The sequence below is a fragment of the Salmo salar genome, chromosome 24 (genome assembly GCF_965601325.2).
Source record: "Salmo salar chromosome 24, fSalSal1, whole genome shotgun sequence".
In the NCBI taxonomy this organism is placed as follows: Eukaryota; Metazoa; Chordata; class Actinopteri; order Salmoniformes; family Salmonidae; genus Salmo; species Salmo salar.
The window spans coordinates 21162492-21190432 of NC_138314.1; the positions used below are offsets into that span (position 1 = coordinate 21162492).

General features: G+C 42.1%; 1 protein-coding gene across 2 annotated transcripts; it reads left to right on the forward strand.

Annotated features, from left to right (window-relative positions):
- The first annotated feature begins 1618 nt into the window (after positions 1-1618).
- Positions 1619-27745, forward strand: LOC106585609 (inositol polyphosphate-5-phosphatase A). Of its 2 annotated transcripts, none has more exons than XM_014172016.3 (16): positions 1619-2115; positions 9172-9213; positions 9560-9660; positions 11557-11644; positions 18236-18299; positions 18928-19031; positions 19276-19328; positions 21778-21897; positions 22110-22194; positions 22322-22417; positions 22515-22589; positions 23640-23713; positions 23806-23917; positions 24035-24103; positions 24231-24288; positions 25055-27745. In XM_014172016.3, exons 1-15 carry the CDS (start codon positions 2056-2058, stop codon positions 24270-24272), a joined length of 1185 nt encoding a protein of 394 aa, XP_014027491.1. In that variant the 5' UTR covers positions 1619-2055; the 3' UTR covers positions 24273-24288; positions 25055-27745. The 2 variants fall into 2 exon arrangements, with proteins under 2 accessions (XP_014027491.1, XP_014027492.1); XM_014172017.3 differs by having other exon boundaries at positions 25059-27745.
- The last annotated feature ends 196 nt before the right edge of the window (positions 27746-27941 follow it).

Genomic DNA, 27941 nt, shown 5'->3' on the forward strand with positions numbered 1-27941 from the left:
GTGTTTCTCTTCAGCAGGGACTGGAGCACTTGTCAGGATAGAAGGGAAAATGGACAGTGCAAAATGCTGACAGATTCTTAAGGAGAACCTGCAGCCCTCTACAAGGAATTTGAAAATGGGAAAATGGTTCACGTTTCAACATGACAAGGACCCAAAGCACACCGCCAAAGCAACCAAACAGTGGCTGAAGGACAAGAAGGTGAATGTCCTTGAGTGGCCTAGTTCGAGCCCCGACCTAAATCGCATCGAGAATCTGTGGAATGACTTGAAAAGTGCAGTCTGTGAGCTGTCACCATGCAATTTGACTGAGCTTGAACAATTCTGCAAGGAAGAATGGGTCAATATTGCATATCTGTAATTCAAGCAAAAGGTGGTTCCAACAAGTATTAACTCAGGGGGGTGTTCACTTATCCAAATAGGGTATTTTACTGTTTTAATATTAAGTTTAAAAAAAAAGTACAAAAATTTGCTTGGATATTGTGGGTTACTGTGTGTAAATAAAGCTGAGAAAAGTCTGATTTTATGTGTTTTCATTTCTGGCTGTAGTGAGACAGAGGTTTGCTGTTTCGCTCGCTCGGATGCTTTCTCTGGTGAGATAGTTTCAGCCGCTTGCGAATTGAGGTGGCTGTTGGGATGCTGGAATTATTTTGGATGAATGTGTGAAGATAACCTACTGTTTGAAGTAATTTGTTTGAAGTGAAAACATCATGACTGTGTCATTAAAAGGTATTACATTTTTACAGTTAAACTGCGTCTTTACTATAAAATAAGGTCTGACCTGATTGTTCAACAGCTCAATATAATAAGTGGTCTGTAGTTTGTCCTGTTATCAAGTAACAGAGTAGGCTGTGAGGTCAGTGAAAAGCTGAATGTGGAGTCAGAATTATGATCTTCACAATATCAGTGTATCACTAAAAGTGTGGCTGCTCTAGTGCAGCACTGTCAATGTAGTGTCTGCTCAAAGATCATAGCATAAGTGTAAAACAAACATATTTCTGTCTTGTCATGCATGGTGACAGACAGTGGTTGGCACACATCCAAATGGTGCAGGTTACGAATAAAGGATGGTGAGATGGGGTCAATCCAATTAAATCACACAGCTCTGCTCTTTTGTTTCCATCATTGAAATGAGTCAGTTATGTTTTACAACAGCAGTGTCAGAGCTTGATGGAGTAGTTAATCAGAACAGTGCCTGGTCTTTTATCTTGTGCTCTTTGAACATTTTGCGTAGAGCAAACTGTTGCCAGCCCACTGACAATAACAGATTGAACATGATACACAATCTATATAAATGAATAGGCTACGTGTTTAAAAAAAATGTTTTTATGTAGTTTGTTTTATTATTTGTGAAGTAGCCTAATATCTGGTATTTGACAGGCTAACAGCTTTCAGGCCCAACCATTCATAATCATTCCCCCCAGTCTCAGACTAGTCACAGACGTGGGCTATAATTAGAAGGTATACCCTATAGTTGGCTACACTAGCCATAGCTTGTATATAAATGCTACTAGCCTATATTTTTTCGGTGTTTGGATGTTTTGAGGTCTGGATTATGCGTCTGTGGTTTTTCATAGTAAAAGGTAGGCTTATTTGTAAAATATAAATACCGGTATAAAAGAAACTGAGCGCCGTGGGCGGAGCTCCGGAGTTCATGACACAACAAGATCTGGTCGCGCTGTTCTGGCGCAAGCAGCACATGCACCGTTCCAGGTTTAAATCGGTTAAGAACCTAGTCCAATTACCATGGAGAGATATACAAATCCTTTCCTGCCTGCTCTGCCATTTCTTAGCAGACATGGGAAATAACTCCTTCCCAAGGATATAGAATCAAGACGGCGAACGACACCATCCATCAACAAAAAGCGGGCAAGAGAAGAGCAGAAATAAATTATCAGGATTAATTAATTATACGACCGACTTCTTAAGGGCAGGTTATAGCGACCTATACAATACACCACCATAATCAGTAAACTGTTTGTAGTTAACACACAACATTTTACCATCGCGTGTACAAGAGTTCTTCCTGCAGACTATTTCTGGAATTCGATCGTAATCATGGAAACGTACACTGACGTTCTACTTGTCACCGCAAATGTTGGTTCATTATTCGACAATGTAAGTATTAACACCATTTCACCTAACGATATCCTGTTTTAAGTCACTTTGAATGGTGAATCAAAATGTCCAAGTGGAACAGCGAGATTCCTATGTGAGCAGTTACTACACCTGCCAGAGAGCACCAGAACCGTTACAAGACCAAATTCTACTACCTGTAACATTGTAGTTAACTACATTCGAATAGAGACCAGTTCAACTCCCACAGGCTGGCATCGGGCACGCAATCCAATATTTAATTAAATTATTATAGGCCCTATAAAATAATATATTTTTTTAACATTAAATACTTCTTTAGACTATTAAATTTAATCATGACAACCATGATTTCTGTAGCCTAAATGCTTTCTTCTCAAACTTTGAAGTCACTTATTTAATGTTATTGTGGCTTCTGACGACACATTGTTTTCACTTCGATGGGCCTATACAACTGAAAGTCCTCTGTCTATAGTTATACTCACCCCGTATTTATCATGAGCTGTTGCGGCATGATTCTTGAGGCGCGTGCGTGTTCTCACATCATATTGACAGATTCGTGGAGAGAATCTACCTATCAAGGAACAACGGGTCCCAGTTCAAATCAAACAGGAAATTGATGGCGTGCAACAACGACACGTTTAAAGTTATTGCCGCGAAAGTGCAGTGCGAAACTTTTTATCATTCACTGAGCTCCCGCTCAGCTACTGCAGAAACAAGTGATTTGATATAATTTGTAGCCTAGGCTACATTGTTGGCAATTAGATGTGTATGCCTATATTGTTTCAATACTGTGGGCCTAACACCTGTTAGGTTACTACGAGTTAACAACATATCAATACAATGCTGGTACCACAGTAGGCCTTACTGCATAAGTATTTTACACATGATCACTGAAATAGGCAATGATCATGGTCAGCATGGAATTGTCCATATTTGGGTGTAATTTTAAATGGGCTAATTTTGCTGCACAATAACAACTCACAATATGCACAGTAGCCTAAAGAAGGGTTTCCCAAACTCGGTCCTGGGGCTGACCCTCTTGTTTACATGGTCGGACAGCATTCCTGTGTAGATTAAATTACAGCAGAGCCAGCACAAGATATGGCTTGGAAAATGTACCTCAATCCATGGATCAGAAATGCGTTGTACTCAGAACTGTCCCATTATTCCAATTGAAGATTAAACAACTAGTAGTTTTTCCAAAAACTGGCCTTTTGGTCCTCATGCTAGGTAGCAGAAGCCACAGCAGGCATTTTGGAACGTGTTTGTCATCCCTGGATCGAGATACGTTTTCCGAGCTACATCTTGCGCCGGCTCCATGGTGTGTTAATCTACACAGGAATGCTTGTTGGATCTGCTGGCTACCTAAAGCAATTACCTCATGGCCCTAGACAACATTGTGCATTTACTTATTTAATTTCATTCCGAGGAAGTCCCTGTCAATGGCTGTGAGGCTGAAAAGTTTGCACAAATACACGTCAGCTTGTTTTCTTTTAACTAATTGTCATTTTCCATGAAATCTGGTTAAAATATTTGAAGAGGCAAGTATTGTGAGTTGAGATCATGGAGACAGTTGCCTTGATGATATAGTCATTTGTATATGTGGTAGTAACAGGATGAAATCAATAATATATGAGTAGACATACTTTAAGTGGTTGTGATGTGATGAAAAATGCAAACACCAGTGCATTAGTTTTGTGCTGTGGTGTCTGGGGAATCGGGGCTTGGCTGTCATTGTGACTGAGGGGGAGGGGGGTTACACTAATGGAAATGTGGCTCAGGACCATGTTTCCGGTTGCCCTATCTGGCCTAGTTGAAAACATGTCAGATCCCATTGTGGGTTCAAGAGATCTGTAAACAGATGATTATCTTCCCAGGGGTTTCTTCATGCTTTTCTTCTTATATGGCTCCTAATACTTTTAAACAAACCCTTCCAAACTTGGAGAAAAGTTTATGCCTCACATTTTAGGGCCTTTAGTCGCGCTAGAGACTAGTAATCTTGTAGACATATTTACACAAGAAAGATGGAAATCCAGGTTTTCTATTATAGGGATATACTTCTAGATCAAATCAAATTTTATTGGTCAGATGTTATTGTGCTTGTAGCGAAATGCTTGTGCTTCTAGTTCTGACAGTGCAGCAATATCTAACAAGTAATATCTAACAACTTCAAAACATATACCCAATACACACAGATCTAAGTAAGGAATTGAATTAAGAATATATGAATATATAGACCAGCAATGTCAGAGCGACATAGACTAATATACAGTAGAATAGTATAGAATACAGTATATACAGTTTGTCTGAAGTTTACATACACTTAGGTTGGAGTCATTAAAAGTCGTTTTTCAACCACTCCACAAATTTCTTGTTAACAAACTATAGTTTTGGCAAGTCGGTTAGGACATCTACTTTGTGCATGACACAAGTCATTTTTCCAACAATTGTTTACAGACAGATTATTTCACTTATAATTCACTGTATCACAATTCCAGTGGGTCAGAAGTTTACATACACTAAGTTGACTGTGCCTTTTAAACAGCTTGGAAAATTCCAGAAAATTATGTCATGGCTTTAGAAGCTTCTGATAGGCTAATTGACATAATTTGAGTCAATTGGAGGTGTACCTGTGGATGTATTTCAAGGCCTACCTTCAAACTCAGTGCCTCTTTGCTTAACAAAATGGGAAAATCAAAAGAAATCAGCCAAGCCCTCAGAAAAAAATTAGTTCATCCTTGGGAAAAATGTCCAAATTCCTGAAGGTACCATGTTCATCTGTACAAACAATAGTACAAAAGGATAAACACCATGAGACCACGCAGCCGCCATACCACTCAGGAAGGAGACGCGTTGTCTCCTCGAGATGAACTTGTTTTGGTGTGAAAAGTGCAAATCAATTCCAGAACAACAGCAAAGGACCTTGTGAAGATGCTGGAGGAAACATGTACAAACATATCTATATCCACAATAAAACGAGTCCAATATCGACATAACCTGAAAGGCCGCTCAGCAAGGAAGAAGCCACTGCTGCAAAACCGCCATAAAAAAGCCAGACTACGGTTTGCAACTGCACATGGGAACAAAGATCATACTTTTTGGAGAAATGTCCTCTGGTCTGCTGAAACAAAAATGGAACTGTTTGGCCATAATGACCATCATTATGTTTGGAGGAATAAGGGGGAGGCTTGCAAGCCAAAGAGCACCATCCCAACCGTGAAGCACGGGGGTGGCAGCATCATGTTGTGGGGGTGCTTTGCTACAGGAGGGACTGGTGCACTTCACAAATTAGATGGCATCATGAGGCAGGAAAATTATGTAGATATATTGAAGCAACATTTCAAGACATCAGTCAGGAAGTTAAAGCTTGGTCGCAAATGGGTCTTCCAAATGGACAATGTCCCCAAGCATACTTCTAAAGTTGTGGCAAAATGGCTTAAGGAGGCCTACAAACCTGACTCAGTTACACCAGCTCTGTTAGGAGGAATGGGCCAAAAATCACCCAACTTATTGTGGGAAGCTTGTGGAAGGCTACCCAAAATGTTTGACCCAATTTAAACAATTTAAAGGCAATGCTTCCAAATGCTAATTGAGTGTATGTAAACTTCTGACCCACTGGTCCACTGCTGTCCCATCGATGTGGATGGGGGGTGCTCCCTCTGCTGTTACCTGAAGTCCACGATCATCTCCTTTGTTTTGTTGACGTTGAGTGAGCGGTTATTTTCCTGGCAGCACAATCCCAGAGCCCTCACCTCCTCCCTGTAGGCTGTCTCGTCGTTGTTGGTAATCAAGCCTACTACTGTTGTGTCATCTGCAAACTTGATTATTGAGTTGGAGGTGTTCTTGGCCACGCAGTCATGGGTGAACAGGGAGTACAGGAGAGGGCTGAGTATGCACCCTTGTGGGGCCCCAGTGTTGAGGATCAGCGAAATGGAGGTGTTGTTTCCTACCCTCACCACCTGGGGGATGGCCCGTCAGGAAGTCCAGAACCCAATTGCACAGGGCGGGGTTCAGACCCAGGGCCTCAAGCTTAATGATGAGCTTGGAGGGTACTATGGTGTTGAATGCTGAGGTCACAAAAGGTCACTAGGACATTCAATTAAAGGAACTTTACTTGTCAAGGAGAGAACCGTGCAAATCACCTCTAGGTTTAGAATTGTTAGGCCTACTTTTTTTTAGAGGGTATGATGGAACAGAGAGTGATGGTGGTACAGGACATGTACAGTGCATTCGGAAGGTACTCAGACCCCTTGACTTTTTCCACATTTTGTTACATTACAGCCTTATTCTAAAATTGATTAAATTCATGTTTTACTCATCAATCTACACACAATACCCCATAATGACAAAGTGAAAATAGTTTTTTGAAGTTTTAGCAAATGTATTAAAAATAAAAAAACAGATACCTTATTTACATAACTATTCAGACCCTTTGCTTTGAGACTCGAAATTGAGCTCAGGTGCATCCTGTTTCCATTGTTCATCCTTGAGATGTTTCTACAACTTGATTGGAGTCCACCTGTGGTAAATTCAATTGATTGGACATGATTTGGAAAGGCACACACCTTTCTATATAAGGTCCCACAATTGACAGTGCATGTCTAAGTAAAAAGCCATGAGGTCAAATGAATTGTGAGCAGAGCTTCGAGACAGGTTTGTGTGGAGGCACAGATTTGGGGAAGGGTACCAAAACACTAAGCAATCAGGGGAGCCAAACTGAGCAATCAGGGGAGAAGGGCCTGGGTCAGGGAAGTGATTCTCTGGTCTGATGAAACCAAGATTGAACTCTTTGGCCTGAATGCCAAGTCACGTCTGGAGGAACCCTGGGACCATCCCTATGGTGAAGCATGGTGGTGGCAGCATCATGCTGTGGGGATGTTTTTCAGTGGCAGGGACTGGGAGACTAGTCGGTTGAGGGAAAGATGAATGGAGCAAAGTACAGAGATCGTTGATAGAAACCTGCTCCAGAGCGCTCAGGACCTCAGACTGGAGTGAAGGTTCACCTTCCTACAGGACAACGACCCTAAGCACACAGCCAAGACAACGCTGGAGTGGCTTCGGGACAAGTCTCTGGTGCTTCAACAAAGTACTGAGAAAAGGGTCTGAATACTTATGTAAATGTGATATTTAAGTTTTTTATTTTGAAGAAAAAAACTGTTTTGCTTTGTCAGTGTGGGGTATTGTGTGTAATTTGATGAGGGAATAAGGCTGTAACATAACAAAATGTGGAAAAAGTCAAGGGGTCTGAATACTTTGTAGGGGGCACCGATTGGTGTCACCTCTTTAGTCCGTATGTGTTATACCTGTACTGGTTGCCATGTCGTTAGTGGGAAGGTGTTTCACCTGTGCTGGACCAGGTGCTATTTACTAGTGGCTGGCCGGTGCTCCAGTTGTCTTGAGAGATGTGGAGGGTCAACACCTTTAGTTTGCGCTCCCTATTTGAGTTCTAGAAAAACATACATTTTGCAGATTTGTTTTGTTCCACATTTTTGGTTTGCTTCCTGTCTTTAAGTTTGGTATGGGTTCATCTTTTTGTCTGCCTCTTCTTGGGTAAATTTAGTGGGCGTTCATGGTGGGTGTCTTTTAGGTTCCAGTTGTTGTTGCTAGTCAAATTTCAGTGGACACCCCTATGAGTGTCTTTCAGAACCCCGCCTAAAACCCCTGCTCTTTTGTTTTGATTGTTGTTCAGTGACTTTTTGTTAGTTCCCACTTTATGTTTGAGCGACATTTTTGGTTTTCTTGATGGGGAACGTAACAATAGCAATGTAAATAATATAATTACCATTAATAGTCATCAATGTTAGATCGACATATTTATCTTGGTGTTCTCTACCTTTTTAAAGAGCATTGTGTAAATTCATTTGGGTTGCCATGGTGTTTGGATCAGCATAAGGAAACAGCAGGTTGCCAAGTTTCACTTTCTTTGGCAAACACTTTCTCTTACTTGGAAAGGACTTCAGATGGACTTACAAGGGTGCCTTAGGCTGGAGTTACCCAAAGCAACTTTCATGCAACTTTGTCTGCTTGCACCCTGAGAAACTGAAGGGAATGGACATAAGGCACTGTAATGAAATGTTTCAGACACCAAGCCCTTCAATAAAAACCTTTGCAAATAAAATGGCATCTCAGCATCTGTTTTAGGCCTAATCATGCTTTTTTTATGAATAAGATTCGTTGGGAAAAGACAGTACAGGACACATGCAGTTGGGTTTCTTCAGTCAGTCACCTGGGACACATGCAGTTGGGTTTCTTCAGTCAGACACCTGTATTATGGATGAGCTGCTCTCCTGTCAGGCCATGGTGCCTGGGCAGCGGGGCATGGTGGGCAGCAGCAGTCATTTGGCCATGCAAATGCACTATGCAAAGCCACTGCTGTGCTGCTACAGCTCTGGCAGATTGGCCTGCATCCGGCTGGCCCTGGAGAATACAGCACAGTCTGTATTCTGGCCTGGCACTGGGGGAAACACAAACACACACTGTACTCTGGATACTTAGTAGCTCACAGAGGTTCCCTGGAAATATTTTGTTGAAGAACAGACATTAAACAAAATGGAAGGATGCATGTTAATTCAATCTCACATTGTTAGTGTATACATCAACAGGCAGGCTTGCTAATAATGTTACAGATTAGAGTCTGATTCTTTATGCCACTTATGTAATAAACATATTACAACCATTCCAGAGGGACATTTGTTTTTTAATTGCATAGGTTAAGTGTTAAACACACCAACAGGTACAATTATATGTTAATCTGCATAAATCTTACTGTATGTCCCAACAAAACATTTGACAAGACTGCCGTGTTGTGCTTATCCGCCTGCCTACCTCATGCATGTTTTATATCTTCCACTGTCAAGTGCTAATATATAATTAAACATGGCCTTTTGTCAGTGTATAGGAAAGGTGCCTGGCAGGGTTGATTGGTAAACCTGGGTGGACAAGATGGCACCGTAGGATCTCATTTAAACCATTCTGTTTATCCCCTTTGTTTTCAATATCTCAACTGTTCCGTTATTATTTTTGGTAGAAACCATGTGTGAATTGAAATGTTTTTTTTGTTTTTTTTTCAACCCACAGGTGGGTGAGATTGAGAGTGACTGGCTTCGAGAATTATTTGGGGTGAGTTTAGGATCCCTCTCAGGTGTCCACTCTGGATTCTCACATTTTTACTGTTGACATGCAAACACCTGAAGCCATCCTCTCATGTTGAGGCTGAACCAGGAACCCTCCTGGATGGTGGACTTATAAATCGAATAGATACTGTCTCCATTACCAAAGAGGTGAAGAAGACACTTTCCACTATTTAGCCAACACATTACCCATAGTTAAATTCCAAAGTTGTATGTCATCTTAAGAAATAACATGTACTTACCAGAATTCAGTAGGATGCCCCACATTTGACCACCATTATGGCACATGATTGTGGTAGTTTAACGGCTTGCCTGATGTCTATATCTTGTCACAGACTGTCCAGAGTCACAAACCACGCTTCATCGCCCTGCACTTCCAGGAGATTGGAGGCAAGGACTACATGGTCAATATGGGCCATGCGGAGAACTTCTTCTGGTAAGACATCACTGTGCCACACTCTCTATGGGACACTTTCAAAAGTATCCGCAAATGCTGCCCAGACTCAGTTTTATGACCAACAGATACAGTTTAACTTCATGATTCGTCTGGCAGGTAATGTGGTAGAAGGGTTTTTAACTGTGGTCATGAAATCTGTGTCAAAGACTGTATAATGTTATTATAACCTCAGGACATCAACTTCCATTATCTACACTGCTCAAAAAAATAAAGGGAACACTTAAACAACACAATGTAACTCTAAGTCAATCACACTTCTGTGAAATCAAACTGTCCACTTAGGAAGCAACACTGATTGACAATACATTTCACATGCTGTTGTGTAAATGGAATAGACAACAGGTGGAAATTATAGGCAATTAGCAAGACACCCCCAATAAAGGAGTGGTTCTGCAGGTGGTGACCGCAGACCACTTCTCAGTTCCTATGCTTCCTGGCTGATGTTTTGGTCACTTTTGAATGCTGGCGGTGCTTTCACTCTAGTGGTAGCACGAGACGGAGTCTACAACCCACACAAGTGGCTCAGGTAGTGCAGCTCATCCAGGATGGCACATCAATGCGAGCTGTGGCAAGAAGGTTTGCTGTGTCTGTCAGCCTAGTGTCCAGAGCATGGAGGCGCTACCAGGAGACAGGCCAGTACATCAGGAGATGTGGAGGAGGCCGTAGGAGAGCAACAACCCAGCAGCAGGACCGCTACCTCCGCCTTTGTGCAAGGAGGAGCAGGAGGAGCACTGCCAGAGCCCTGCAAAATGACCTCCAGCAGGCCACAAATGTGCATGTGTCTGCTCAAACGGTCAGAAACAGACTCCTTGAGGGTGGTATGAGGGCCCGACGTCCACAGGTGGGGGTTGTGCTTACAGCCCAACACCGTGCAGGACATTTGGCATTTGCCAGAGAACACCAAGATTGGCAAATTCGCCACTGGCGCCCTGTGCTCTTCACAGATGAAAGCAGGTTCACACTGTGCACATGTGACAGACGTGACAGAGTCTGGAGACGCCGTGGAGAACGTTCTGCTGCCTGCAACGTCCTCCAGCATGACCGGTTTAGCGGTGGGTCAGTCATGGTGTGGGGTGGCATTTCTTTGGGGGGCCGCACAGAACTCCATGTGCTCGCCAGAGGTAGCCTGACTGCCATTAGGTACCGAGATGAGATCCTCAGACCCCTTGTAAGACCATATGCTGGTGCGGTTGGCCCTGGGTTCCTCCTAATGCAAGACAATGCTAGACCTCATGTGGCTGGAGTGTGTCAGCAGTTCCTGCAAGAGGAAGGCATTGATGCTATGGACTGGCCCGCCCGTTCCCCAGACCTGAATCCAATTGAGCACATCTGGGACATCACGTTTCGCTCCATCCACCAACGCCACGTTGCACCACAGACTGTCCAGGAGTTGGCGGATACTTTAGTCCAGGTCTGGGAGGAGATCCCTCAGGAGACCATCCGCCACCTCATCAGGAGCATGCCCAGGCGTTGTAGGGAGGTCATACAGGCACGTGGAGGCCACACACACTACTGAGCCTCATTTTGACTTGTTTTAAGGACATTACATCAAAGTTGGATCAGCCTGTAGTGTGGTTTTCCACTTTAATTTTGAGTGTGACTCCAAATCCAGACCTCCATGGGTTGATAAATTGGATTTCCATTGATTATTTTTGTGTGATTTTGTTGTCAGCACATTCAACTACGTAAAGAAGAAAGTATTTTAATAAGATTATTTCATTCATTCAGATCTAGGATGTGTTATTTTAGTGTTCCCTTTATTTTTTTGAGCAGTGTATATAAGAGAGTGCCCAAATACAAGTGTACAGTGTTAGAGACAGTTACTTCAGCGTATCAGATTCTGAGTTGTTCAGTTTATCCTCTTCTGGTCTTTAGGAACATTGAGTCCAGTGAGGAGATGAGGGACTTTGACAGGGTCTGCATCTATGTGGACAACCACTTTAAGAACGTGGACAGCTTCACGGTGAGTACTACAGGACTGCACTGATCAACTGACAGAAGTTGAATTGAAAGACTCTATAACCACCGTGTCTGGTTACACTAGCTCAGTTAATAACATCGATATAGTGGAGCTTGACGTACAGGAGGCTTAGGTAAAGCAATAACATGTTGCGAAAGCCCTTACAAGGGTTACCATTGGTGTCTTTGCCTTTAGAATACCTAGTATCTCCTACAGCAGGGATTCCCAGACTTTTTTGCATAGGCGACCCCTTTTGTGATAGCAAATTCATCAGGGACCCCCTCATAATATCAGAACACAACTCCTACTTTCGAGTGCGATTAAAAATATAATTTCTTGCAGTTTTACTATGACTTCCACAGTGCATGGTTGGACTAATCAAGTCTCGGGCCTTAGGAAATATTAAAGCTCCCACACTTGGCATCAGAGAGAACATTTATTAGTGTATTAATATTTTGAGATCTGGCCGTGGACCCTGCAGTACCTCCAAAGACCCCACTTTCTTTAGACGGCAATATATCTCTGTGACCACAAGGTGGGGCCCTGCTCCACACTAGAGCTCCAATGAGGGCCAGGGCTTCCCATCAATGCTATATTGGGTATTTTTAGAATGAGAAACAGGGATTCTTTGGTAAATATAGCATAATAGAACATTACAAGTACATGGTACTGTACATACACATGATACATTTACATGTTCTGCTTTCCAATGCAAAATTCTATGTTCAGGATGACATCCATTCTGTACAGGTTATGGTCTAATGCTTTTTGGTTTTATTTAAATAATATGACATTTAAGTATACCCAATACAATGTGTTTAACATGACCATAGGGTGAGGCTTTAAATTATTGTTTCATCACAAAGACAGGGTAGCAAACAATTTGGCCTGAAAAAGTGCATGTATCCATGTTGTGACACGTTTTTCTCAATAGTACAGTACAATAAGAGGAACAAACTCCTACAACATGAATGAAGTGCATGGTGGACCCTAACCCACTGGACAGTTCAGATTTATCATTGACTTAGGAGATCATAGTATATTTGACAGTTGGAACTAGGGTGAGATTAGTTTGACCTCAGTGTGAATGTCACAGGGCAAGACTTTAGGTTACGTGCTGAGTTTGTTTCACCTGTGAAAGGACACTGTTGATCCTCCCATATAGTTAATTACAACATGACTGTGTGGAGGGTGTCTAAAAGAGAGTATAATGTACAGTACACTCTGAAAGTTATAACGTGTGAGTACGGACAGAGGTGCTGTGTTTAAAGGCTGGTTTATACACTTGCTCTTGACTCTCTGCTAGTCTTATATCCTCATCTATTCTCTGGCCCCCCAACTCTCTCTTTATGTGACTACAATATATACGGCTGTGTGTCTGTGCAGCACTAAACTGTCATTATAGAGTTGTCAGGAGGCTGTCTGGATCCTAGACAGTGTCTCAATCTCCACACCTGTCCAGACCAGCTCCATCTTCAGCCTCCTCTCTCATGTCCTCTGTACCTGGAATAAAGACTGTTTCCAGTGTTGCTTGTTCTGACCCACCTTAGTTCTAAATGAGCCATGTCATGTCAGAGCCTGGTTCATAAATGGGCTGGTCAACACAACACACAGGCCTAGTTGTTGCTTAAATCCAATCTTGGGAGGGTCCATCCCCAACATGTGCAGAGTGGCACAGGATTAAACCCACCCAAGCTAGACCCCAACACTGGAGCCATGACAGTGGGGTCAATGGATCTGTCTACACTCGGTGTGTGAAGTGGAGGGGAAAGTCAATGTCCAGGTGTGGGGAGACAGGCCAAAGTCAATAAATGTAACTCTAGATTAAAACTATTGATCCCTGCCCATTTGTAAACAATAAATAAGGGCTGAGGGGAGTGGCGGACATCTGGGACTATGTTTCCCCTGTGCTTGGGTGTCTGTGCCCCCCCCCCCCACCTGCCCTAAGAGGGCTGCAGCCCCCAATGCCACATTCTCATTTCGCCTGTGCCACCAGCATTGATTTTCAATTTGTTTCCCCTCGGCTGTGGATCAGCAGCTCCCTGGCCAGAAGAGGCTAGGGGGCGGGGGGGGTCTCTGTGTTCAGAGGGGTTGTGAGGAGGGGGGCAGGCATGCATGCATTCCCTGTATAAATGGTGTTTTGATAAAAAATCACTTGTAAGTCAATCGTTTTTTATTAAACTGTGCACAAACCTGATTGATGAAGATGGGTCCTTGGCAGCGTATATGGAGGAGAACCTTTGTGTGTGTTTTAAAAAACAAAAGGCACAGCAGACTTCTACAGTCATAAATTTGTTTTACAGTTTTAAGAATATCCCCCCAAAATGTAATTGCTATTGATAACGTCACTATATAGACATTAGACAATGTTTATTAGTCGCTAAACACTCAAACCTGCCTACCATGTTTTCTTTCAAACTGAGCTAATGCATTCGATTTTATTTAATAACTGCTATAACTCAGGTTAGGGATTCAGCTGAAGTCAGCCGATGTTAGATTTAACTTGCAAAACCGTCACTTTAGTCCGAACCTCCTCTTCCTCCTCTAACCCCCGTCCCCTCCTTCCCCAACTTGGACAGGTCCGTCCCTAATCGCTGGTCACCCTGGCTGGTCGTAATAGGGACAGCTCCGTCCCATTAAATGAGGATCGCTCTGGCAGTGAAGATGAATGGTCTCTTCAGGGAGCGATCTCTCATGCCGGGGGGGAATAGAGCGGCCCGTCACGCCTAGGGTTGCACGTTTTGGGGAATATTCAGAGGTGGAAACTTTCTGTGGGAATAAATGGGAAATATATGCAAATTAATATTAATACCATTTAAATATAGATGTTTTTTTGCATTGGATATATTTACCATATCATATGGAGACAGAAATATAAACCTTTTACCTCATCATAAGTAGACATAATTGCAAATGATTAAATCCTTCCAATATAAACAAAACAATTTAGTTACGAATTGGACTTTAATTAAATGAGTTCACTCTTCACATGGGATGATTTCACTGAACAACAAAAGAAAGGGAATATTGAATGATCTCCAATGATCCATCGCATCTCCCAAAAATGTTTTCAACATACATCTGTAAAATGATAGTCTAGAAACTAAAGCTTTGGTTGTCTTCCTCTCAGGCCTCCATGTCTTCTCCCTGGACCTCCTCAATGTCAACCTCTTGAACATCAGACTCTGAGGCCTCATCTTCACTGTCAGTTTCCAACCTTGTTGAGGATGGCTCATTGTCAGGCTCAAAAAGCTTCAAATTTGCCCGGATGGCCACCAATTTTTCAAGCCTTGCATTGGTCAGCCTGTTGCGTGCTTTGTTGTGTGTGTGTTCCCAAACAAGGACCAATTGCGCTCTGAGGCAGCTAATGTTGGTTGGATTTGGAGGATGATGGAGGAATCAGGAGAAAGAGCCTCAGATCCACAAAGTCCCTTCCACCAGGTGGCTGATGAGATATGTTGGCACAACTGCCATATTGCATCTCCATCCCAAAGCCCTTGCTTGGAAGTGTACTTCGCCAGACTGCCAAGAACCTTGCCCTCATCCAGGCCAAGGTGGTGAGACACGGTAGTGATAACAACATAGGCCTTGTTGATCTCTGCACCAGACAGAATGTTCTTGCTAGCATACTTGGGGTCCAACATGTACGCTGTGGCTTGTATGGGCTTCAGGCAGAAGTCTTCAGGCTTTTTGATGTCTCGGAACTGCAGTTCTTTGCTTGGAGTAACAGTGAAGTGGGCAGGGCAGTACGGATTTCTTCTCTTACATCTGCAAGCAGAGTCTGAACATCAGACAGGATGGCATTGTCTCCCTCAATCCGTGCAACGGCTACTGCTATAGGTTTCAGGAGTTTCAGGGTGCTTACCACCCTCTCCCAAAATACATCATCCAGGAGGATCCTCTTGATGAGGCTGTCCATATCGGCAGACTGTGATATGGCCACTTCTTGGAGATACTCCTTCCCCTCCAGGAGACTGTCAAACATGATGACAACACCACCCCAACGGGTGTTGCTGGGCAGCTTAAATGTGGTGCTCTTATTCTTCTCACTTTGCTTGGTGAGGTAGATTGCTGCTATAACTTGATGACCCTTTGCATACCTAACCATTTTCTTGGCTTTCTTGTAGAGTGTATCCATTGTTTTCAGTGCTATGATGTCCTTGAGGAGTAGACTCAATGCATGAGCAGCACAGCCAATGGGTGTGATGTGAGGGTAGGACTCCTCCACTTTAGACCAAGCAGCCTTCATGTTCACAGAATTGTCTGTCACCAGTGCAAATACCTTCTGTGGTTCAAGGTCATTGATGACTGCCTTCAGCTCATCTGCAATGTAGAGACCGGTGTGTCTGCTGTCCCTTGTGTCTATGCTCTTGTAGAATACTGGTTGAGGGGTGCAGATGATTTAGTTAATTATTCCTTGCCCACGAACATTCGACCACCCATCAGAGATGATTGCAATACGTCTGCTTTCTCTATGGTTTGCCTGACGTTCACTTGAACTCTGTTGAACTCTGCATCCAGCAAATGAGTAGATAAAGCATGTCTGGTTGGAAGGGGTGTATGCTGGGCAAAGAACATTCAGAAATCTCTTCCAATACACATTTCCTGTGAGCATCAGAGGTGAACCAGTTGCATGCACAGCTCGAGCAAGACATTCATCAGCATTTCTCTGACTACGTTCCTCCATTGAGTAAAAAAAAAACTTCTGATTCCATGAGGACCATGAGCCGTTGCTATCGAAAAGGTGTCTGATTCATCATTATCACCTCGAATAGAAGTAGAGGGACTTTTGTCAGAGGTTGCTTGTTGTGAGCGCTGAGGGAACTTTATGCACTTGGCCAGATAATTCTGCATCTTTGTTGCATTCTTCACATATGATTTGGCACAGTATTTGCAAATGTACACAGCTTTTCCTTCTACATTAGCTGCAGTGAAATGTCTCCACACATCAGATAGTGCCGTGGCATTTTCCTGTAAAGATTAGAAGAAAAAAAAATGTTAAACTCAAAATACAATTCCATGTACAGATAAATAGTTAAGCAGCTCGATTAAACAACTCCTTTGTAATGTAAGTGTTTTAAAATGAAACATGTATGGCAACAGTTGAACTAAAATCCAAGCTAAAATCCACATGGTAGCAAAAACTAACTAGCAGAAATTGTTAACAAGTTAGAAATGATTTAAACACACTTTGCTGTAGGCTACTATTTACTAGTTGACAAAAAATCATGTATGTCATAAAAAGTATATTCACCCCACCCAATATTATAATCAAAACTTAACAGAAAGCATGTAGTCCTTGGCTCAGACAGTGTAGTAGTGTGCAAGATCAGGACAATCAGCTGTACATGTGATGGAAGAATGCACTGTGCATGCAGAGGGTTGCAATTCCATTGAATTGGGGATAGTTTAACCAAAATATGCCACAAGACCTAGAATTGCCTTATGTGTATCCCACAAAAAAGGTTTACTGTTATAAGCTAACATTTTTGTTGAATTTAAGCAAAATTCCCCAAATTCCAGGGCTTAACTTCCCATGGAAAATTTCCTGAAAAATTCCAGAAATTTACTGGAAAGTTTCCGACCCTTTGCAACCCTAATCACGCCCAAGACCCTCTGGGTGCCGCCAAAAAAAAATCCGTCCCGCAGCCGGCACGGCAGCCCTACTGTTTAATACATTTTCAATTGTTTTAATTTTCTGTCTTTATTGATCTCAGAAAGCATGATTAATCAGAGCAGGCAGTTAGTACATAAAAAATGGTCACATCAGGGATGATTGGGTGCTAAAGTGTGTGTGTGTGTGGTGTGTGCACGTTTGATTGTGTACTGTGTACATGTTATTGCAGTAAAGCTATGTGTTTCTGTGGACAAGAGTGAGTTGAGCATAATATAATTGCTTGAAAGAGGGAAGGATTGAGAGACGGTGGGTGTGTGAAAGGAGACTAGAACTACTGAAGATGATAATGATGTAAATATTATGGAATCAGATCATGTTGCATGATACTCCTTGATGAATCAGAAATTAAGTTGTTTCTTTAAGTCATTAAGCAAAATGGCTTAAGGACAACAAGTTTAAGGTATTGGAGTGGCCATCACAAATCCCTGACCTCAATCCTATAGAAAATTTGTGGGCAGAACTGAAAAAGTGTGTGCGTACAAGTAGGCCTACAAACCTGACCTAGTTACACCAGCTCTGTCAGGAGGAATGGGCTAAAATTCAAGCTTGTGGAAGGCTACCCAAAACGTTTGACCCAAGCTAAACAATTTAAAGGCAATGTTACCAAATACTATTTGAGAGCATGTAAACTTCTGACCCACTGGGAATGTGATGAAAGAAATAAAAGCTATTATTCTATTATTCTGATATTTCACATTATTAAAATAAAGTGGTGATCTTAACTGTAAATGTCAGGAATTGTGGAAAAACTGAGTTTAAATGTATTTGGCTAAGGTGTATGTAAACTTCCGACTTCAACTGCATTTCTGGAAGAATGCAATATTGGAACATGAGAGAGCTTGATAATGTCTCTATAGGAAACTGACGTTCTCAGCAATTGTTTAAAGGAGCTTGTATTGTATTCCTTGTCCTTACAGGCCCTGGGAAGCATGTACTTCATCCACAAGTCATTGAAAAACATCTACCAATATGATTTTAATGGTAAGAACATTACAATCATATCTATATCACCTCATTATTGACTTTGAATAACAAAAGATGAATGACATTTTGTTATCGCTTTATGATTATCACTTCCATTCAGGCCCTGCACGTGGCGATAATTTCAGAACATCTGTATCAGTCCTGGTGTACAAACTTGGCCCTTTGCAATGTATCATTATTATAATATAATTAGAGTTTGGCACAAAACAGTTTAGGGGGTAAGAGCAATTTGCTGTGTCAGTCTGGAGATTCCTATCTGTGTATTTTGATAATAAGTCAGAACATCTTTTGATCACTGCAGTATGATGGCCACCTCTTTTGGCTAGACGTATCAGGGAATCTGAATTGAAAGTGGGACGTGTTATCATCTTGTTGCATAGTCCAGTCACGTTAGGCATGACAAATATATTCAGAAAAGGCTTATGGAAGAGCCATAAACATCCCAGGCCTGCCATGTTCTGTGTTGCCAGTCAGATTGGTGCACAGCAACCAAACACTGCCTAATGGCCTTATTATAGATCCTCTGGTCACGTATGCTGCTGTGATCAGCTTAACATCACTTTATTGATTGGTGTTTGCATGTTTTCTCACTCTTTTACCCTTCCCACCTCTCTCCCCCTCACAGTTAAGGATTTTAAAGCAGTGTCTGGACAAAACAAGTATGTGGGCTCCCTGGACGGGGTAACCACAATGGAGAAAGAAAAATTCCCGAAGAATTTCTGGCCCGATGTGAGTGTGTGTGTGTGGGGGGGGTAAAGTTCAGGGTGACCCAGGAGCTGTTGCAACAGATATGTGAGTGGGGGCTAAAGGGGGAGTCTATCTGACAGGGATATGAGACATATTGTATGGAATAATCAATAATTACCAGCATGGTCCTCCAATTAGTTAGCTAAATGGTGGTACAGTATTTGGTGAACATTTAACATACAAAACATTCATCTGTTTAACTTTTTGTTTGTGATGTGTTTTGCAGTTCAAATGGTCTAGGAAGGGCTTCATGAGGACCCGGTGGATCATTCACAACCAGTACGTACTCTAGTCTAGTGGTTCCCAAACGGTGGGTTGGGTTGACATTTTTCTGTGTGAAGAATTTACATGGATGTTCAGAATGGAAAAACGCTTTCCGTGTAAACTTAAATGACTAAAACCAAATAGAAGGTATGTAGAAAAGATAAAGGACCTGTATACAGTGCATTCGCAAAATATTCAGACCCCTTGACTTTTTCCACATTTTGTTACTTTACAGCCTTATTCTAAAATGGATTAAATAAAATCATCCTCATCAGTCTACACACAATACCCAATAATGACAAGGAGAAAACAGGTTTTCAGAAATGTTAGCAAATTTATTACAAATAAAAAACAGAAATAACAAATGTACATAAGTATTCAGACCCTTTCCTATGAGACTTGAAAATGAGCTCAGGTGCATCCTGTTTACATTGATCACCCTTGAGATGTTTCTACAACTTGATTGGAGTCAACCTGTGGTAAATTGAATTGAATGGACATGATTTGTAAAGGCACACTCCTGTCTATATAAGGTCCCACATTTTACAATGCATGTCAGAGGAAAAACCATGCCAAGAGGTCGACAGGATTGTGTTGAGCCACAGATCTGGGGAAGGGTACCAAAAAATGTCTGCAGCATTGAAGGTCCCCAAGAACACAGTGGCCTCCATCATTCTTAAATGGAAGAAATTTAGAATCACCAAGACTCTTACTATAGTTAGCTTCCTGGCCAAACGGAGCAATCGGGGGAGAAGGGCCTTGGTCAGGGAGTTCCTCTCTGGAGATGGGAGAACCTTCCAGGGGGACAATGATCTCTGCAGCACTCCACCAATTAGGCATTTGTGGTAGAGTGTCCAGACAGAAGCCACTCCTCAGTAAAAGGCATATGACAGCCCGCTTGGAGTTTGCCAAAGGGCACCTAAAGACTCTCAGACCATGAGAAACAAGATTCTCTGGTCTGATGAAACCAATATTGAACTCTTTGGCCTGAATGCCAAGTGTCACGTCCGGAGGAAACCTGTGAAGCATGGTTCCTTTTTCAGCAGCAGGAACTGGGAGACTAGTCAGGATTGAGGGAAAGATGAACGGAGCAAAGTACAGAGAGATCCTTGATGAAAACCTGCTCCAGAGCGCTCAGGACCTCAGACTGGGGTGAAGGTTCATCTTCCAACAAGACAATGACCCTAAGTACACAGCCAAAACAACACAGGAGTGGCTTCGGGACATGTCTCTGAATGTCCTCGAGTGGCCCAGCCAGAGCCCAGACTTGAACCCGATCGAACATCTCTGGAAATAGCTGTTCAGCGATGCTCCCCATCCAATCTGACAGAACTTGAGAGGATCTGCAGAGAAGAATTTGAGAAATTCAGGAAATTCACACCGAATACAGGTGTGCCAAGCTTGTAGCGTCATACCCAAGAAGACTCGAGGCTGCAATTGTTGCCAAATGTGCTTCAACGAAGTACTGAGTAAAGGGTCTGAATACTTATTTAAATGTGATATTTCCGTTTATGGGGTATTGTGTGTAAATGATGAGGGGAAACAACTATTTAATCAATTTTAGAATAAGGCTGTAACGTAACAAAATATGGAAAAAGTCAAGGGGTCTGAATACTTTCCGAATGCACTGTGTTTCAAAATCATAGCCTAGAATCTTTGAGAACTTACAATCAACAAAATAAAAGCTAGACAATCAGGCCCCCATTGATTTTGTTTTAATGCTTAAGCATAAGAACACAGCATTAGCCATGGCAAAATGTGTAGAATTTCAGGAAAGTAGTTTTAAAACTGCACAATTTTCTCCTCAAACAAGATGATATTCTTTACTTATTTTTTTGTCTGTGTATGTTTTTTCACCGCTCAACCCTCACGGTGGGTCACGACTCAAAAGACACCTCAATTGATGGGTCACGAAGCAGAAAGTTTGGGAACCCCTGCTCTAGTCTACTGACCTACTGCTCTACTCTTCTCGACTCGACGTACTCTACTGTCTACTGTCACAGCTCGTCAATAGACAGAGAGCCGGCTGTCATCCCGTTACTCAATGAATGCAGTGGTTAAAGCTGAAGCTCAGCAAACACCCTCTGTTTCCTCTGCACAATAGTTACTGCTTGCTCTCCTGTGTCACTACCACCAGTTCTTAGGCAAAAGGAGTCCATGGGCAGAGTGCTACAAGGTCACCCTGTGAGTCAACATAGCCCGTCTGTTGGATGCACATTCATTGTTTTCAGGTGGCAGCAGCAGAAAAGGAGTGAATGCTCAGCACAGAAGACTAATGTGTTTTTTTGTGGACTAGCATTACCTCAAGTGGCCTCACTAATAATTAAACTCTTCCTAACCGACATCACTGAACAGCACACACACAGCGTCTAAATCGAATAGGAGGACAAATATCTTCCCAATGCTTCCTTTTTTCATAGATATGTCTGCCAATTCTCATTTTGTGTTTGTGTGCTCTCTGCAGGGGTCTGGACCTAGTCAACGTACACCTTTTCCATGATGCCTCCAACCTCATTGCCTGTAATGCCAGTCCCTCCATCTACTCAGCCAACCGCCAGAAGGCCCTCAGATATGTCATCAACAGGTTAGCCTGCCCATTCTCAGCTTTGAAGAACAACTCAAGTGCACCTACTTGAGAGATATATTATAAGCCCACTTGGGAATCTAGATAAAAAAATAGTTGTCTGCAAGTTGGTTTGCAAGTGTATGTAGATCTGCGTTTACAATCATTTTAAAATAGAGGACTCAATTTATAGGCTAAAACATTTGACTCATACTGGTGTCATTTCCTTCTAGGATATCAGAGAGCAGCTACACTCCACTCCCCTTCTTCCTGTTTGGGGATTTCAACTTCCGCCTGGACACCCTTAGCCTGGTCCAGGTATTATATGACCCACTTCCTCAAGAATTTAATCAGAATCAGAAAATCAGGAAACCTTACTAATGGTCAGCTGACAGGTTAAAAATAAGTCAACAAACTGTGTGTGGTATGTTTGTGTGTGTTCTAGAACTTGTCCACTTCAGCAGAGGTGCAGACAGTGAAGAAGGACAGCAGTAACGAGGTGGAGAAAATAATCTGTGAGGAAAAGGACAATGACCACAAGGTGAGCCTCCCCATCCATCCACGTCTTCCATCCTACTGTCTCCTTGTTGTTATTCAGATTCAGACGTTTACTGTATCCCCAATTCCTTCATCTCAAGATTCTTCTCCATATTGAGACCAAGATGTTTGCCTACCTGCACCAGGCAGTGTTCAGAGAGGACAACGGCAGAGCGGTGAGAACATTTTCTACTGTACACATCAACTAATTTACACCCCACCCATATTAATATCATGGTCTACCACTCACTGCCATGACAACAATCATAACTAAGCTAAGGACCCAGGGACTGAACACCTCTATCTGCAATTGGATGCTGGACTTCCTGACGGGACGCCCCCAGGTAGTGAGGGTAGGCAACAACGCAGCCGCCATACTGACCCTCAACACAGGGGCCCCTCAGGGGTGCGTGCTTAGTCCCCTCCTGTAATCCCTGTTCACCCTCGACTGTGTGGCCGTGCACAACTCCAACACCATCATTAAGTTTACAGACAACACGACGGTGGTAGGCCTGACCACCAACGACAATGAGACAGCCTATAGGGAGGAGGTCAGCGACCTTGTCAAAGACTCCAGCCACCCAAGTTAGAGACTGTTCTCTCTGTTACCGCATGGCAAGTGGATGCACATTCTGGAACCAACAGGACCCTGAACAGCTTCTACCCCCTAGCCATAAGACTGTTAAATAGTTTACCAAATAGCTAACCGGACTATCTGCCTTGACCCTTTTTTTGCACAAACTTTTTTTGACTCATCGCATAGCTGCTACTACTGTTTACTGTCTGCCACTTTATTCCTATTTGCTGTGTATGCACATATCTACCTCAATTACCTCGTACCCCTGCACATCGACTCGCTACTTGTACCCTGTGTATATAGCCAAGTTATCATTACTCATTGTGTATCTATTATTATTTGTATTATTACGTGTTTTGTTTTTTTATTATTTCTCAATTTTCTTTCTCTCTGCATTGTTGAGAAGGGCCCGTAAGTAAGCATCTCACTGTTAGTCTACACCTGTTGTTTACGACGCATTTGACGAGTAACATTTCATTACTGCCTCTAAAACAACCACAGAAGATACTTCATTAAATTCATTAATTAAATTACATCCTACAACAGAGATAGTTATGAAATTGAATTTTCACATTATGCAGATGTTTATGGTTTGCAGATTACAGGTTTTGGGTCCTCCAGTAATTGTTAATCCTTCTATATCGCTCAGATTTTGAAATATGACAAGGAGATTGCAGCCTTTCAAGATGTCATTGCAGAGGAAGAAATCCTGTTTCCACCCAGGTAAGCCTCATCCCTGACAGCCCTGTCACTATTACAGTCACTATTACTACTACCTGAAGATGCTATGCTGTCGGTCGGTCTGTCTCTGTCAGTTACCCCTACAGTGAAGACTACACTAAACCCACCCAGTACATGAACACTCGCTGCCCCTCCTGGTGCGACCGTATCCTCATGTCTCACACTGCCCAAGACATCATCCACAGGGTGAGTCAGCTGGCAACGCTCTGCCATCCACACTTACTGACTAGTTGATTCATTTATTCATTTACCATGGAGGCACTTTCTATAGGCCTATTGAAAAAATGGTGTGTTTCATTTCAGAGGGATGAGGGAGAGAGCAGCGTGGTTTACAACATACTGGGCCCTAATGTCTGCATGGGCGACCACAAAGTAACCTTTATTTATACATACATACATGCATACATACATACAAATGTAACATGTCTGGTCTTGAAAATGGCCCTTGATAAACAGGACTTAACTTATGAACCATTGTGTATTCCTCCTTTTTCTCCAGCCCGTTTTCTTGTCCTTTGCACTGAAGACAAATGGCCATTGACAAGGATCTCTCTGTGGTAAGAGTATATGTGCTAGTGAGTGTGTAGTGTATGTTCTGTAGGTTTATAGGATTATATCCAGGGGGTCTCTGAAATAGTGATCACAGGCCGTAATCTTGTCCAGCTCCCGGGCCTTATTCTCCAGAGAGCCATAGGCCAGGCTGGCCCAGTGGAGTGCTGTTGGGATATGAACTAAGATGAAGTGCCTCTGTGGACAAACTGCATCCTTTGTCCATAATGTAGCTGGACCATCTATGGCTATAGAATCCTCTCCATGGTCGCTGTGCGTGTCTACACTAAGCCCAATGTGGGCCCTCTTTTCATTCATTACCAGACAGATCGCCGTCCAGAGAGACATTCGTTGTGCAGGGCAGTGTATTGGCATTTTTACGGCTGTGATTTTGTTTTGCTGCCATTTCTATGACTTTTTCATATGATGGTTTTCTCCTTAAAGAGGATTTCTCTTCAGAAGGTTCTAACAGTGATAAAAGCCATGGTTCAGAAGGACTTACGGCTGTCAATTAGCTTTTCAATGAGGGGACAGCATACCAAAGCAAATAATATGTGATTCTCTGGTCTGCCTTGGCTATCCTGGTCCCATCTATGAATCCAGCAGGATTTCACCCAATTTGGACTTGTATCTGCTTTTGTTTTTTAGGAACTCCTTTTGCCATCCTATATCATTCATTTACACATTGAAACAATTTCTAGATGATTTTTAGATGTTACTGTATGTTTTCCTTGTTGATGGTAAAGAGAGTTAACTTTTCTCCCGTTATCTAAGCCAGTGTCTACCCAACATTGGTCATCACCATCACACACTCCCACTCCGCTATCCGTACCAGAGGATAAACAGAGCAGCTCCTACCCAGTCACGGCACCCAGCCTCTCCCTGAAGTGCAGTCAGTCAGTCAGTCAGTCAGTTTCCACCCAACCAAGTCTCTCACATTCTATTCTCCTCTCACTCCAAGTTATTGATTGCCATGACTTGGGTGACATCATCACAGATTTGATCATCAGCATTATAGATTTTTTCGACAGACAATTTGCTCTATCCTGTGCTTGGCCATACGTCTTGCCAAGCAGACCCCAAAACATACACCGAGACGGTATTTTCTGGGAGTCCTCTCTTCAGTGATGGATCGTTGGAATAGGATTGCTGGATGGAATAGGACCAACGTAAAGACAATAAACTATGTGACTGTGGGACTGCTGATGTTTAGGCCATGGTCTTGTCAGGGAGGGACCAACTCTCTCACAATGGGAGGAAGAAGACATGCGAGGACACACACCCTCTGGCACTCTGCCAAGTAAATAGCGTGACTTCAGCTGGTCAAACGGTTTTCAAGTGTCAAGGGTTTATAATTAAGTATTGACCTTCATTCCTTCTGACATTCCTGAATGGAATATGGATGCATGCTTTTCATTTGTATTTCAGTAGTCTTTTATTTTACTTATTTATTTTCTAACTGTTTTAACTGTTTACTATCAATATAAGCATGCTAAAAGAAAACACTCACAAAGACATTAAACTAAAGCTGCCACAGTATTTCAATGCACTGTCAGCATGTTTGTCAGAATAGAGCAGTAGCGTAATACACATTTCTCTGTGCATTCTTATATTGTGTAGTCTTTTGTTGAAAGCATACATTTTACCAGTACATACATACTATCCCAGCTCATCCTTGAAACAGTGAACTCTAAGAAAACAGTCAATTTGCCCCCTAATGCCACGCTGAGGTCATTTTTCCTAACCGACAATCTCAATGGTGTTGTTATAACTCAGCCCATAATGTCAGTATGAAATGTGGAAATGCACCTTCCTTTCCCATCAGACCTCTGCCTTGGATTCCCTCAGACTCTAAAGTATAACATCTACATGCTGCTGAATACTGATGATCACAGCTCTGCCTGCCTGCTACCACACTCTGCTGGGTATACCTCTGGTGGCTTGTACGTTGACATGTTATGGGGTGGGCCTATGTAATGTACAAACATATGGTTCAACTGTAAGGTTAGTCTACTCTATTGGACGTCAGAGCAGACATAGGTGGCTAAATACTGTTCCACATTCAGATAATATCAGCACAAAAAGACACCAAGCTTGCCAGATCAGTCACTGATAGGAGTTGATTTTGCTGCTCTCTTATAAGGCCATCACGATTATGTAGTCTATTTTCATTTCTGATGTGTATTGCCGGTGGTACAGTAGGTAGCTATGTTCTTGTTACCATGAAGTGCTTTATTCCACAAACTATGACTGGGTCCTTTAAAGTTGCTCCTAAGAGTTTCATAAATATGTTTTCATTTGTTTTTAGAGAATTGAAGAGTGTGCTAATAGAGATTTGTCTTGTTCAGGGGAGCTGACGCAATGTAATTCTGCTTTTAATAATGCCTCCATTGTTTTACAAGCAGCATCTTCTGGACTGTTTCAGTTACTGTGATCAGTTTGACTGTTTACCAAACAATAACTTGTTTACTATCCCACTCTTTAATTTGAATGTGGATGTGTCTGGAATGGATGTTTAAAACCACAGTCACACATGCACACGTTCACACATGCAAAGGTTGAACAATTTGAAGCTTGACACCTACGTATTATTTGTTTGCAGTTATTTTATTGAGTATATCTCTTTTTCTATGTTTTATGTTTATTTGTGCTGTAGCAACCTCTTCAGATCTTTGTTCATTGTCCATGTTCTGTTTTGTATTAAATGGATGGATAGTTTGCATAATGTTGCTATATTAGGACTAATTCAAAGACTTTTAAAATATAATCATGGATTTCTTATTGATTAACAGTTGTATCAATGATATTCAGAATGCACTTAAATGATCAATGCCTATTAATGAAGTTTTTCCAATGTTGTACTCTTATTTTGATGTAGAAAATGCATCATTTGTAATCAATCTTCCTCTGTAGTATGGACTTTGACTGCCACTCAATCTGCTGTGAAGTAATTATAGACTGATATGACAACGATTCATTATTTCAAATGTATAGATAGATTATCCTTTTATTCTGGACCCTGTCAAATGTCCTTAAATTAGTTTACAATCAATAATGTATGGGTCTGCGTGGAAAGTGCAAGGCCCACTCAATAATATACTTATAGTAGTTGATTCATGGTATTGTTACATTTACATTTTAGACATTTAGCAGATGCTCTTATCCAGAGCGACTTACAGTAGTGAATGCACACATTTCACACATTTTTTCCCCGTACTGGTCCCCCGTGGGAATCGAACCCACAACCCTGGCGTTGCAAACACCATGCTCTACCAACTGAGCCACACATATTGTAATGCCCTCCAGGGATTGCTCTTGGTTTAGAGTTCAACATGAGGCCAGTAGTATTGTTAGATGGAGTGGATTAATGTCGTTTTTCAAATTTTCTGGTTCAACACAAAAAAAAACACTACATTCTTGTAATGCTTCCAATTTTGTAAATAAATGTTGACCACTGCAATTACATTACCGTATTATTGTCCCTTAATGAAATTCTACCCACTGGACTCACACTGGTTGAATCAACTTTGTTTCTACGTCATTTCAATGAAATTCTGTTAACCCAACGTGGAATTGACGTTGAATTGACTTCTGTGCCCAGTGGATACCTTGTAAAACCAATGTCAACGTTATTGCTGCTAGCTTGATTCTTCTCAGTTGG